This window comes from Sander lucioperca, chromosome 4 (assembly GCF_008315115.2).
Source record: "Sander lucioperca isolate FBNREF2018 chromosome 4, SLUC_FBN_1.2, whole genome shotgun sequence".
NCBI classification, from domain to species: domain Eukaryota; kingdom Metazoa; phylum Chordata; class Actinopteri; order Perciformes; family Percidae; genus Sander; species Sander lucioperca.
The window spans coordinates 10817173-10831753 of NC_050176.1; the positions used below are offsets into that span (position 1 = coordinate 10817173).

A 14581-nucleotide genomic window follows, 5' to 3' on the forward strand; every position below is an offset into this window, starting at 1 on the left:
CCTGATCCAACATGAGAGCCCGAAAGTAAGCCTGAGTGAGGGTGTGGTAGCTGGTGGTTATATTAGGGTTTTAGCAGGCCGCTGACTGCTGTGATTGTGTGGCCAGTGTCACAACATCAATACAAGCACATGTGATGCTGTAACTTCTTTAGAAATCACTTGATTGGGGAATAATAACTGACGGAAACAGAAAATGGGAACTGACGACCCAAAGTAGGGTGAGGTGAAAAGTTATTTGCTTGAAGTTCTGCATTGGGTCTTCAGTGAACTCAACCGCCCTATTCTTTGGCAAAAAATAGACAACATATAGGTAGTTTTCCCTCCTTTGCTGCTCCTGTTTTGTTCAGGCTCATGGGAGGTTAGGGTTAGGGTTCCCCATACATTGAGGAACAGGTGGGGGCCACCCTGGACAGTTCAGCAGTCTATCGCAGGGCCAACAAATATAGACCGACTAACACATTTACTCTCACGCTAACAGATACAGGGACTTTAGAGTTGACAGTTTACTTAAGGAATCTAGAACCCATCAACCTTTCAGGACTCTCTGCAAACAAATAAGAAAGCACCTTTCCCACTGGTTTAAGTTATGTGGCACGGTTCTGTATCTGTGTAGTACTATTATTATTATTATAACTAATTCTATTCTATTTTCCATTTCCTATACTTTATGTATATTTTTTCTCCTATGTCTACTTTATGTGTATTTGTGTTATTCTGATGTGTGTACATATTTTTCTTTTGAGCTGCTGTAGCACAGGAATTTCCCCAGTGTGGGATTAATAGTCTATTTTATCTTATCTTATCTCTTAAAAATGCATCTCAAGCAGCATACAAGACCCACTCACATCTTTTTCCCCCTTTTGCTTTGTGAGGCATCAAATGTAAACAGTGGCTTTAGCAGACACCATTATACTGTCCTCTTCACCAACCTTTTTAGCAGGTTACCAACTGTCAATTGTTGTTCTCCTCTAGACGATGTCACCGCAGTAAGCAATTGCATGCATTACCCTCATATTGAAACTTAGTTAACTGACTTACGGGGCTCTGTAAGATCTGTGTGACACGTTTCTTCTGCTCCAGAACATTGAAGTCCTGCCGGAGGTCTGGGGACATGTTCCTGGTCCTGATGTACTCCGGATCGTTGACGTTGATCCGGTCGAAGTAGCGCTCCTTAGTCCCTCCACTGGGCGGGGGAGGGGTGGTCACCACCCCTTGATGGCTGTCCGCGCTCATGCCTGCTTCACCTGACTTGCTTGCTTTACGGCCGCCGCTCTGACTCTCACCTAAGTAGAAGAGAAGAGAGAAGTGGAAACGTTAGAACACAAATCACGTCATTTGAAAGGCAAGTGGGAATAGCATGTAGTATTTCACAGCACATAAAAAGGGAGTTTAGTAGAAACAGAACAGAATGTACCAGGATTCAAACTAAAGCACTTAAGACAATGTAGTATGCAAAGTCATTAGGATACAATACAGATTTGCTTGTAGAAGGCAAAAATGTTTCATAATGTCTCTTTTTATCAATTTAATTTGTATGCGGCATTATTCCTACCTGAACAACTACCACACAAACAACAAAGCTGTCACTTTCACACACTGCTCATGTTTATAATATCCAATGATTGAGTTAAGTGATTGTTGTCACTTTTAACAAGAGTAACTTTCTGTCATAAGTAGTTACTCAATAGCAAAAAGTAATATATTACTTTCAAAACTAATGGAAAACATCTGGCATATGCCAATCCAATTTGCTGACAAACAACATATCATCAGCAGATGACAGAGTTGTGGCATGTGTTCGTCAAACAGGAAAAGGACGGCCCTGTTATTGGTGGACCTAAGAGAGGTGTTGCTCTTTGATGCAAATAACAAGCTCCCACACCGTCCTGACAGCAGCGTTTTGTTCAATACAGACATCGTGTCACGACTGCACTAGGCATTAGTGAGGTCACTCTGACACACTACCCATAATTGCACATGAGGAGGACAGGAGCAGTTTTGTTTGAACTTCCAGGCCTTGAATGGTGAGGTGGTTTGCTCCCACTGTTCATTCTGAGGTCAGCTGGCATGACAACAAGCATTTACGCAGGATACAGGAATTTGTTACAATAAAAGCAACAATTAAACTATCAATGCTTTGTTGTCATGCCAAGGGACATAGCCAATAAATGCAAAAGGAAATACATTTGAAAATGAAGTATTGCAATGTTTGTTGTGTGAAAGAGTTGACTTTGTGATGCAAGACACATTTTAGAGGAAATCTGACAATAAAGCACAAACAAGGGAACACGAAAATCCCCATCTATCCTAGACAAATTCCTTTAAAACTTAACAGAAGACCAAGTGAAGACAGTTTGACAGTGGCCTAGTCTATATCAACAACGTTTCATTTACAGGATAGTTCCACTAGACTTTCCACCAATCTTTTTTGATATCCTGTAAACTAACACTTAAAATAAGAAAGCATAACCTCCTTGGTGAAATACAAAGATGAATTCACAGGAGTAGACAAAAAAAACATATTTTCCAGGATACCTTACAACAAGGCTGCTGTTGCCGTAGTGAATGATAAACTGGTGGCGTATTAGGGAAAGGCGGGGCTTATGAGAGATTTAACAGATGGTATCTTGGTTTGAAGAGCAAAAGGAATGAGAGAGAGAGCAACAAAGAGTAGAGAGGAACCCCCGCTGCTTTGAGTCTTCAAAAGCCCAGTGGTCATCTGACAGCAGGAGGATCAAAATGTAGGGGTCACTCTGCCAGAAGTGACTCGTTCTCCCCTTTTAGCCTTTCTCTTAACTCTGTATGATGGGAAACAGGGGAGTTGGAGAGGTGATTTGGTCTGCACATGCCGTTAAGCTACTTAGTCAAGCCAAATGCCACTTAAAAAGATGGTTGAGATTAGTGGAGTGACACACAACTCAGTGTATAGAAGAGTTGTACTCAAACCAAACAAACTATGAGTTTAAGAAAATCCTTCAAAGTAAATGAACGTGTAATGGGGATGCTAATTTATATTTGTTTTTTCTGACCGATGTCAATCGATCATTAACAGTTACGACAACGAGTCCCTGCTTACCTGTCCGGGAGGCTCGAACATTTGTTCCGTGTCCACGGACATCTGCAGACTTGTACCAGTCGTACAGGTATAGCTTTACAGTTTTAAAGATAATACCTTTAGCCTGTAGCTATTCCTTAACTAAACAGTTCATTGTTTGCTAGCTAGCTAAAAAGTCAGTTAGCCTAACGTAACTTATGAGTCGGCAGAGAAACTCTAATTTCAGCTTCTCCCCTCTGGTAGGCGCTACAGAACACTATTCGCCAAAACAACCAGACACAAGAACAGTTTCTTCCCACAGACTGTCACTATGATGAACACTTAACACAAGTCCATACTGTCAGGATCAATCCCTAAGGATTGCCACTTTTACTAGCAGTTAAGAAATAGATTGTATAGCCTTTTTTACCATGCAACAAACTTCTTTAGATTACTTTTTACATTCTGTTTGAGTGAAAGTATTTATCGGTCAATATTCCCAATGTCGGTTAACGGTTAAACAGTTAATTATTACCATCCATAGGCTATAGCGTAACGTGTCTTTAGTGGGGTTTTCTCTCATGACCACAAGTCTTCACTCATTCCTATGGAAAAAAACAACACTGTGTTAAGACTTGACATTTACAGTGTTGCTACCGTACCAATTTAATATGCAAGAAAGCCAGCAACAATACTTCCTTTCCATTATGAGAAAGCAGTTATTGCAATTATCCATTACACTGAGCAGTCAATTGTTCAATGTCTTGCTCAAGGGCAAGCCCCCCCCCCCCCCCCCATACAGATGATCTGTGACAGTTAAAAGTTAGACAAAATAGCAGGAAAAAGAAAGAAGCCTATGCCTTTAAAATGACATGTCTTGTCTAAATATCTGTTATCTTTAAACCAGAGAATCCATAGGAATACAGGAAGCCTCTCACTCACTACCTGATCCTACTACTAAAGCTGTGATTTATACTATGAAAGTGAATAAAAGCCGCCCAAAAAAATCGAATTTAATTGAAGGCAGCTGAGGCACTGCAGAGTTATGTAACCTGATATTGAATTCATCCTCCTGCTCGCCTGCACTGTTCTGCTTACTGAGTGCACAGGACAGGCAAGGATAAAACGGCAAACTGATGGGTTGATGATGGTAGTAGGCATAATAGGTAATTATAAGAAGAAAAACCTGAGGAATTATTTACTGTTGTGCAATGTTTGTACGTCATCAATTCGTCACTCTACTGTTTTTACAGTCTCAGCTTTGAATTGCTTTACTTCTTGTACTTATTCTACTGTTGCACTTATTCAAAGCTGGTACCTAAAAGTTAATGAAATGTAGTGTATATAACCAGCCACAACTTCTCAGAAACACATCTGAGAAGTTGTGATGGACAGGAAAAGCTCATGCCTGAAATTTGCTGAATACGTGGAATTCTGCGCGGCCAAATGCAACAGCTGTAGCCTCACCAAAATAAAGTTAACACCCCCCCTCCAAGCTCTCTAAACCCTGCCTCTCGCCTCCTTTTACTCACACACATACACCAGTACACTATCCCATCCCTGCTCTGTCACAAGACACACAACTCCAGCAGTCCCCAGCATGAGCTTCCACCCTCCCTCCCTCCCTCTGCCTCTCTCAATAGATCATTGTCCCCGTCCCGAACCCTCTCGGTCTGGTCACATCCAGAGAGATCGACGGTTTGGGAGGGTGATGGGGGGAGCAGCGGTGGTGGTTGTGTGATGTGCACAATTAATCTGAGTGAGAATGAAATCTGATCCTCACATTATAGCATCAATGTTTATAATTTAAATGTCATGCTTCACGGCAGATTCTCTTTTGTCATTGGTTTAAACACTTCTCGAATGAGACACATTGAAGTTTCACAACAATGCCAGAAGTTTAGATTGAGTTCAGTGACCGACTGGAAATTCGAGACACAATTGCCCTTTAAAGATATGGCATTGGAGGACAGTGCTGTATTGTAATTGATTCAGGCTCCATTAATCTGTGGCAGACAGACGAGGCAGGCTGTATTACCGAAGGGCGCTAGACTACGACCGCTGCCTGAGGCAAGGTGACCGCAACCTCTCACCCCGTGACCATCAGTGACCCCCCCCTTCCCTCCCTCTCACAGCTCTGCAGACATACAGTAAGCCGTCTTTATCAGTTGACAAGTTCTTGTAAACTTTCTCATCTATATGTTTTTGGTTACTGGGAGTTATTTGATGAATGGTGTGGACACGTAACCTCTATGTAGCCCGGCCTTAACCTTAACAATAGGCATTATCACTCTGCAGGTTGAGCTGGAATGCACAATTAATCAATTATACGAATTTAGATGAAAACTACATTCTACTAGGGCTGCAATATACAATTATTTTCATTATCCATCATTCTTGTGATTATTTTCTCAATGAATCAATTGATAATTTGGTTAAATAAATAGCAAAAAAGGCTGATCCAAAATTCTAAAGCAAAAATCTTCCCATTTGAGTAGCTGAAATCAACAAAGTTTTTATTAAAAATTGACTAAAATGATAATTGTATTATTAAAACAGTTGCCAATTTCATTTCTGCCAATCTACTAATCAGCTAATGGTTGCAGCTCATACATCAAATTTTGAATATCTTCAAAACGTATCTGTCTTGTCGTAAAACCTCAGAAAAGTCATACTGATGCATGACTGCACTCAAATCCCAAAAAAACACTTTTTTGATTTGCTGTAATTGGTTCCTTCCCTCATGTCTATCATGGGAACTCACTGTGTATCTCTAACACAGAGTGCTCACCCATAATGCCTCAGTAGACCTCTGACATTTGGAGCTGGAGCAGAGCCAGTGGCCAGACCACAAACAATCTTCATCTGATGACAGCCAGCTAATCTGGAAACCTACGTCTGACCCATGTATCTGTGGCTCCATCTCTCTGTCTGGTCCTATCTCTCTGGTTTGCTACATATCTCTCTCTCTCTCTCTCTCTCTCTCTCTTTATCGCTCTCTTCACCTTTTATTTAAAACTCTGCACAACATACCTGCCAAAGGCAAGCTTAGTAGAAAAGATACAGCATAGTCACAATAATAATGATTAATATTACAGGCAGCAAACACACTGGATAAGACGGCCACCAACAACACCACACACCCATCCACTCACACACACACCTCATCTTTATCTTGCCTGGTAGGAAGCTTCAAAGCATGGCTGCTTGAGTCTCTACGAGCCGCCACCACTAAAAATAGACAAACAGCCTTTTGGGTTGTGTTACGACCCCAACGGCAACAATACCAGGAAAGAATCTGTACGTTGGCTATTTATATCCACACACAGTGTACATGGCACAATGAGCAAACACACGCATGAGGCAACACACACATACACACACTTAGGAGTAGGTGTGTCTAAACATGCCTGCATGACAGATCCAGCAGTGAAACTGGAGGTGGGTGTACGTGTAGGCCAAATGCACTGCAGCTTACAGATCCTCCAGCGGCTTTACTATGAGACAGAGAAAACTCTTCTTCTGAGCCCAACAGCAGGTCAGCAGTCACTGCTTTGGTATGGCTGCGGCTGGTTGTAGTTTGGGGTGTTGGTTTCTTGTGCAACCTTATTGTGCCGATTGCAACACACAACAAAAACGTATTTTTTTTTAATATATATATTATTTTTAGATATATATATAATAAATATTTTCTATATAATCCTCTATTTTTTTTTTTCGGTATTCACTTTGATTTATTTAGACCCGTGTGTAACGGTGTTTGTGTGGTGGAAAATGTCAGGTATCTTGTTTACTCAGTTGTATCCTTAGAGCTTTGCCGTCTCTCTGGTGTCTTTTCTGCCGTTTCTGTGACGGTGTGGTGTGTGTGTGTTGTGTGTTGGTGTGGGTGTGTGTGGTGTGTGTGTGTGGTGTGTGGTGTGTGTGCCGTATCGGCTTTACCACCTACCTTGTTTTGGGATGGGAGCGGAGTCATGCTTTGGAGTGTGGCCCGCCCCCCCCCCACCAGCTTGTACCTGCTTTTCCTGCCTGGACCGCTGGGTTTTTACCCGGCCCCCCCCTTCGGTGTGCACCCGCCCCGCGCACACTCCCCAGCCCACGTCCCCTCCCCATATTTGCCCCTTTCTATTTGTTCGGTGTATTCTTCCTCTTTTTTCTTTCTTTCTCCTTCTCTCGGTGCTGCTCGCACAAGGATCACCCGCGCGTAGCGGGCCCTGTGCGCCCAATCACACTAGACACCGCTCCAAACTATGTCACTGATATATCGTTCACACTTGCGGCTCCCGAGAGAGCCGCGGACCGAGAGTAGCGTATTGACTGAAGCGCGCGCAACAGGAGGGGGTGGCGCCGCGCGCTGCCATACATCGACCTGACGAACACACCACGCCCGATCCAGACCCGGCGAGCCGCTCGGACGCCTGAGCGGCTCCTAAGAGACAAACCAGCCCCGATAAGTGCCGAGACACCGAGATGCCACCGCCCTCCCCATACTAAACACATACGACCCCACAAAAAGCTCATCGACAGAAAAGCCTTCACACCAACGTTGTTATCAGAAGACCGCAGATTCTCCCAAAACACAGACCGCGATTTTGAGGGCGACACCCACACACCAAAACAGGGAAAATGCCCCCAAGCCAACCACCAACCAAATCTACACCGCTGACACCCCCCACGAGCGTTCATCAGAGAGAGAAGTATCAACAGCTGTGAGTGTGTCTATGAGCGGATATGTGTGTGTGTGTGTGTGTGTGTGTGTGTGAGTGAGTGTCTGTGTGCCCTCTGCGAATGAGAATGTGTGTTTATGTGAAAAGAAGCTAAAGGGGCCACGTGACGCAGGCATAATCCTCCGCCCACTGGCTAGAAGCACACACACACACACACACACACACACATTCAGGCAAACACACATACTAGACCAATCAGAGCTCAGACTCACACACACACTAATCACACCTCCTCCTCCTCCCTCGCCTGCTCTCTCTCTCTCTCTCTCTCCCTCTCTCTCTGTCTAGTCATCTTTTTTTTTTCTTGCCTCTCTTTTTCTTCTTTGATCCATTCACTTTCTGGTCCATCTCCCACATTCCACAATCCTCTCTCTCTCACTCTGTCCCTCATTCACACACTCTGCTACACCTCAGGCGACTGTACTGAAGGTCAATGTTTATGAGTCCAGCTGGCAACAGTGTAACTACAGCCACACAACCTGCTGCAGCCCAAACTGCATGGCATTTATAGCCAATTTCACCCCTCAGAACCAATGTTATCTGGCTCCGTGGTGACCTGAAACACCAAAATCAGTCAGAAATCAGGCTGAGCCACATCACAGCTGTGTGTGATTCAGTGTCTCGCCCAGAGCAAAAAACTCCATTATAAGCTTGGCGTTCATTTTTCTGTGATATTTGTTACTGTGAATTGATTCTTACAAACAATAAAGTAAAGTACAAAAAAAGTGTACTTTGAGTACACCTCATGATGGTGAAGTTTTTCTACCTGTTGATCCACCAAAGCAGGAAATTAAGTAAAGCTCTACAACTGCCAAACAGAGACCACAATCTGAACCCACCCGGTGAAGAAGAAGCTGAGCTGCTGAGGACTGACCCACCAGAGAAACACAATTCACGTCATACATGCAGAAGAAGAAAAACAAATGATCCAGGCAGCCAGCAAGATGTCAACCACCTGTCAGCCAAGTCATGCATGACGCTGTTAGATTTTCACAGTATTATGCTTCACCCCGACTGCTAAGTAAACTTACAAGTTGATCTCTTACACATACTACGTGACACCGATTATTTTAGATTTAATACTGAAAAGAGAGATTGTACACACAGGTGTGATGCATAGCGTTGAAAAGTCAACTACAGGGACTTTAACTTTAATTTAATCACATCTGAATGTCTACACTATCCAGGATATAGGTACTCTCTTTCCTGGCTTAGTGTGAAACAGTGCTGGTGTGTGTCTCTCTTAGTGAGATCATTTTTTTTACTTTGAACTCTTTTGTAAAGGTATGTCATTATCTCACTTTGGCAACATTCTGTCATTAAACGTAACTTCTAATTTATGTGAGTAGTTGATGCCAAAGGTTTATGGCCCGAGAGCTTTTAGGTAATAAAGAGGTGTAGTACACGTTGACAGCCTGATAGATGATGACAACATGTTTTTGTTTAGGCTCCTGGAAGAAAAAGAAAAAACAACACCGTGGTAACAGATGCCAAGCCAAACCCATCTGACGACCTGCACTGAAGTTGAAAACCTGCCAAAATGAAACTTTACACAAAATCCTGCATTTTTTTTATTAAATCAGTGAATGCAAATAACATTGGTTAAAGAATGAGTTAGTCAAGATAAATGCCCCACATGCTGGATGATTGTTAGTGTTAGGTATGTGTAGTATGTCTCTCAGTCGCTCTGAGCCATCAGTTAAAATGAGAGGGACTCTATGAGTTTATATTGACAGCTTGACAAAGGAGGCAGTTGAACCTGTAACACACTGCAATCATGTGAACTAAATATAGTTTAAAACCACAGCTGGCAACCATAATACTAAAAACTGACAATAATTTTGACATTTTTCGAACTTAGTAATTCGAACAAGTAATTTTTCTAAAAAAATATATACAGGCATGGGCTGGGTGCTCCTGGCTCTGTAAATGGCATCACATGGATGTGGAGGAAATAAGCAGAGCGTTTGCTCAGGGGGCTGCAGCTGATTTGTACCAACAAGCTATCATCCTGCAGTCCCCACATGACTAACTTGTCTTTTCCCAAATACTGTGTCCTCCTCATAAAGAACAATAATGTGCTCTTGGGTATTACTTGTGCTGCTAGAAATAACATTATGCTTATAGAAAATAACCCCATTTGCCTTAAGTTGCGTGGGGGGACTGTTTATTTCAGATTGAGGGTCCACTGCAGCATCATCTACAAGAAAATGTTCTTTTAGTGCCATAAATGTGTTATGGAGAGAGTCTGCAGATTTTCAGTCCAACCAAATGCTGACGGAGCAGATCTCACTGATTAGTTTCACCAATTTAGGTGAAGGTGGACTGATCAGTAAAATCTGCAGCATTACTGATTGATTTGAATCAACATCTGCTCGGCACACCAGTGTATATCCTTGTCTATCAGTACATTACATTATCAGTGACAAGTAACAAGCTGCAGGGAAGACTTCTATTTGAGTTTGTTTTATATTATTTTGTATTCTTGCAAAGTGCTGAGCAATACTTTACTGTTGTTCCTTTTTTTTCCCAATACAGTCGTTGTGGATTGTGGAACTGTGTTACTATAAGCTGCAAATGATCTGTATAAAACACAAAATAGTTTGCAAAATAGCCTAAATGGCAAGATGTAAATAGCTTTAAGAATTTCTCATGTTTGATAGAAAAAGGTGTGTTGGACTTTCATGAAATGACCATAAATTCCCTTGTTTAATATGTGATGTTGCATTTTTGCTGGCAGGCTCAGTTAAATATTGATACTGCTATTTTTTCATGGTGATTGGTACAATATTAGGTTCTTCTGTATTAACCTACCCTGTGTCTGCACACAGTATTCTCATCCGCAGTGCAGTGAGTATGCCAAGTACAGACTGGCATAGAAAGGACAACCCCCCCCCCCCCCCTGGATGTTGGTGCATCACTCAGCACTTTATGACCAACTTCACTCTTTACACACACACACACACACACACACACACACACACACACACACACAGACCATCCACAGCTGTCACTGCCAGGCCTGACTCAGGGAAACAGAGCTACACACACACACACACACACACACACACACACACACACACACACACACACACACACACACACACACACAAACACAAACTGAATGCTGCCACTACTAAACAGATTCTAAACAGAGGCCACTATATGAAGGCATTACATTGTACCAAAGAGGTTATAATAATCTATTTGACTGTACTATGGATTGTGTAACACTAGCCTGTGGTTAGACAATTTACTCTGTTTTGAACAACTACTCTGAAATACAACATATGGACTGTAATGCTTGTGCACTATCTGAAATTACAAAAAGGTATGAAGGATCCCAACCTAGGAATTTAAACAACTGTCAAAGATGAAACACAAAACTGTTATACAAGCTTAACTGCATCTTTGTTTTGCCTATACAATGAGTGCAAAGAGGGCTAAAGCAAAGGAAACACATCAAACTGGGACAGTCCCAGGACAGTGTCTCACTGGTTGATAACAGCAGGATTGTCTCTTGACCGATAGCTAATCGTGACCCTGTGGGAACCCAAATTACTGTTAATGCTTTAGGTTGACTCATTTCACACATTACAGACAAGGTTAGACTAAAAGCAGGCGGTCAAAAAGTGATTGATACTGTGCCGTCTCCACGCAGTTGTTATCAAGTCTGATGATTAACGAGTCCGTCACATACCACAGTGCTCTTAAGTAATCCCATATTTCTGTTCAAGTCATCCCCTCCTTGACATCAGTGTTAAGCTTTGGACAAAAACAAAACACAACAGAGACGAAGACCTGAGCGTCTGCTGGGCTAAATGCATGCTGGTATCCATTTACTGCCAAAGCCCTGCTATCAGCGTTCTGTCAGCGTTTCCCAGCAAACGCCAAGCACTAGCAGGAGAGAAGCACTGATGCTAACTGTTCAGGAATGTACAAAAACTTGAGCTCATTATTGGGACCTCTGAGATTTTCCCCCAAGAACAGAAAAGATGGTGGTGAGACCCCACTGTGGGAAACTGACAGATGTGCTAATGCTTAAGAAAATAAAACTCATTAAGTTAATGGGAGTGAGGCAACGCTACTGACATGAGAAGTATTTTTTTCACAAAGCTTATTTTGACTTCCTTTACTTCAAACGCCATTTTCCCACACAACAGGGAGGTCAAGTTGATTCCCAGATAACAGTTTAAAGCCACACAACGGCCTCCAAAATAACTCTTGGTAACAACGTGTCAGTTCATATATAACACTGTGTTTGCATTATGAGTCGACATGCAGGAAATATTCATAGCAAGCCTACAGTGCAGATTGAGACATTTACATCTGCCAAAGAACATCTTAATTTCCCCTGGAGGTTTTTTTTACCCATGTAACAGGACATTCAGAAAAACAAAAAACAGCACTAGGTTGAAAAAAAGGATAGAACTTGCTTTGGTAGGGACGTGCTGCTCCGGGTACTGGTGATGCAGTAAAAAAGGATTCAGGAAGTCCAGTTTGAGTGATACTGTAATCCATTCATTTTAACGCTCACCAGATGTCAAAACACTGCAGCCGTTCATAATGACACCATTTCACAACTATTTATTATTAGGCAATACTTATTTTTACCCATTGCTATCAAAACAATAAAGACATGCTTGCAAAAACTCAAGGCATGCATGCAAGGTAAAGAAACTAAATAAAAAAACTAAACTTGGAGGCACGCTGGAGAATTGTTCAGTGCTGAAGGAGGTTTGAAATCTCCTGGTACCTCGTATATACTGGCAATCAGCAGCTTACACGGGTTCGACAGCAGAATACAGTGAATTCCAGTCTTAAGTGGGCTACAACAGCAGCAGGTGGAACTAAAACCTGTGTTCCTGCTATGTTCATGAAGAAGGTAAAGAAAATAACCGTGTTTATTTGGTTCTTTGTGTTCTTGTCATTGGCCTTCATGATTGTCGGGTATGGGTGCTGCAGTGAAGCGAGCTTTGGCCTCTCGTTATCATTTTTAACCCTGCAGGGCTGGGAAAAAAAGCAACTATTGTGTAACCTGTTTTACACACACACACACACACAGAAAACCTGTAAAGCTGTCACTCCTCTGTTTGTCCGGCTCTTAACAGCCTGTCTAGTTTAACACTTGTATAGGAGTGATCCTAAGTAGCCTCTAATCCATGTTAGAGGGGTAGAAGAGGCATTTAGAGAGTAGCTAATGTTTAACGCACTGAGACACGCACACATTCACTTCCTGGATCGCTCACTGGGAACAATGTTGTCACTGTCTGAGCAGCTGTGTTACTTAGCAAGGAGAAAGAGTGCACATGCGAACACGCGAACACACACACACACACACACACACACACACACACTTTGCAATTGCAGAATGTACTCAAGTGTGACCAGGGAAGTCTGCCTCTGCCTTCAGGTTCAGGTAAAGAGTAAACTGTAGAGACAGAAGAGAGCGAGCAAGTAAGTAAGAAGAGTGTGTGTGTGTGTGTGTGTGTGTGTGTGTGTGTGTGTGTGTGTGTGTGTGTGTGTGTGTTTTTTAAGAGGTCGCTGTTAGTCTTTCATTTCCTCCGCTGATGGAGATGAAACGAGGCCTGGAAATGACAATGGGAAGTCACCGCCCAGTCGTCGCCACGGTCAAATGTGCAATTTCAGGTCATGTTGAACGAAAAGTACTTCAGTGACAGATGGCTTAGGAAATGCAGTGTTTGTCTCGAGGAAATTTAGAGCACGTATGCTGATTTAGGACCCAAAATGAACTGACTCACCTGTCAAGGCTCACAACTAAAACTAAGTAATAACAATAATTTGTCGCTTGGTGCAATTGTATTTTGAAGCCCAACACTGATTTATTGTCTTATCTTGTGAAAAAGTGGGTCACTACATGTATTGAGATAAGATTCCGTTTAAATTCTCATGAAAGAATAATGATTCTTTTTGTTATGTCAAACATGTACAGTGGAAGAATTCAGCGAATGCTTTAGCAAAAGTAAGTTCCAGTAAACAATGTTGCACATTTCAATGCCTCAGCATATCTGATAGAAATGCAGGTGGGAGTTGTATTGAAACTAAAACATTAAATGTCTCTTGCGATATTTTAAGAGTTTAAATATACAAGTGGGTGGTGATGGCGCAGGGGATATGACACATGCCTTTGTTGTGGGAGATCTGGGTTCAATTCCCACTGTGATACATCAACCAACGTGTCCCTGAGCAAGACACTTAATCCATAGTTGCTCCAGAGGTGTGCGACCTCTGACATATATAGCAGTTGTAAGTCACTTTGGATAAAAGCGTCAGCTAAATGACATGTAATGTAATGTAATTTATGGAAGGTTTGTTGACAAAGCTGGCTGTTATACAATACAGAGGGTTTAGGGTTCCAGCTGGTGTTCAACGTCTTTATCTGTGCTGCATATCGCATGTGGAGGCCCTGGACCCATTCTAAACTGAGCCTACAATACCTGTGAATTGCCGTGACTCCCATAGCAATCCCAGATAACATCATACACACACATGCACCTTTTCCACTCCCTATTGGCAAGAGAATGCCATACATTATGAGATTAGAGTCAAAAGAAACGGAGGACAAATGTTTACAATATTACCTCTGGTTGTAAATACAGGTTTTCATATTTTTATGTTCAGTAGGTTTTCATGTTGACATTTGATCCATTAATACATTTATTTTACTTTATAAAATGTAGAATGAGTGTCAAAAAGGACTGGAGATAAAGGGAAAGAGGTAGGGCATTTTCTGTAGTGCTGGTTGACCTGCAGTAGTTACATTTTGAAGGAGCCAGAGGGATGACATTCAACACGACAAAAT

At 42.2% G+C, this 14581-nt stretch overlaps 1 protein-coding gene across 7 annotated transcripts in view; it reads right to left on the bottom strand.

Annotated features, from left to right (window-relative positions):
• add3a (adducin 3 (gamma) a) overlaps positions 1 to 14581 on the bottom strand; it is a 114942-nt gene that overhangs the window by 39836 nt on the left and 60525 nt on the right. For 4 of the 7 annotated variants that reach the window (XM_031289329.2, XM_036000416.1, XM_036000415.1 and 1 more), the window contains one exon: positions 1039 to 1283. In XM_031289329.2, coding sequence (XP_031145189.1) covers positions 1039 to 1233 — 195 coding nt within the window. In that variant the 5' untranslated portion in view covers positions 1234 to 1283. Of the gene's footprint in view, positions 1 to 1038; positions 1284 to 14581 lie in introns of those variants that run through there. The other 3 variants (XM_031289334.2, XM_031289332.2, XM_031289333.2) reach the window with 1 other exon arrangement.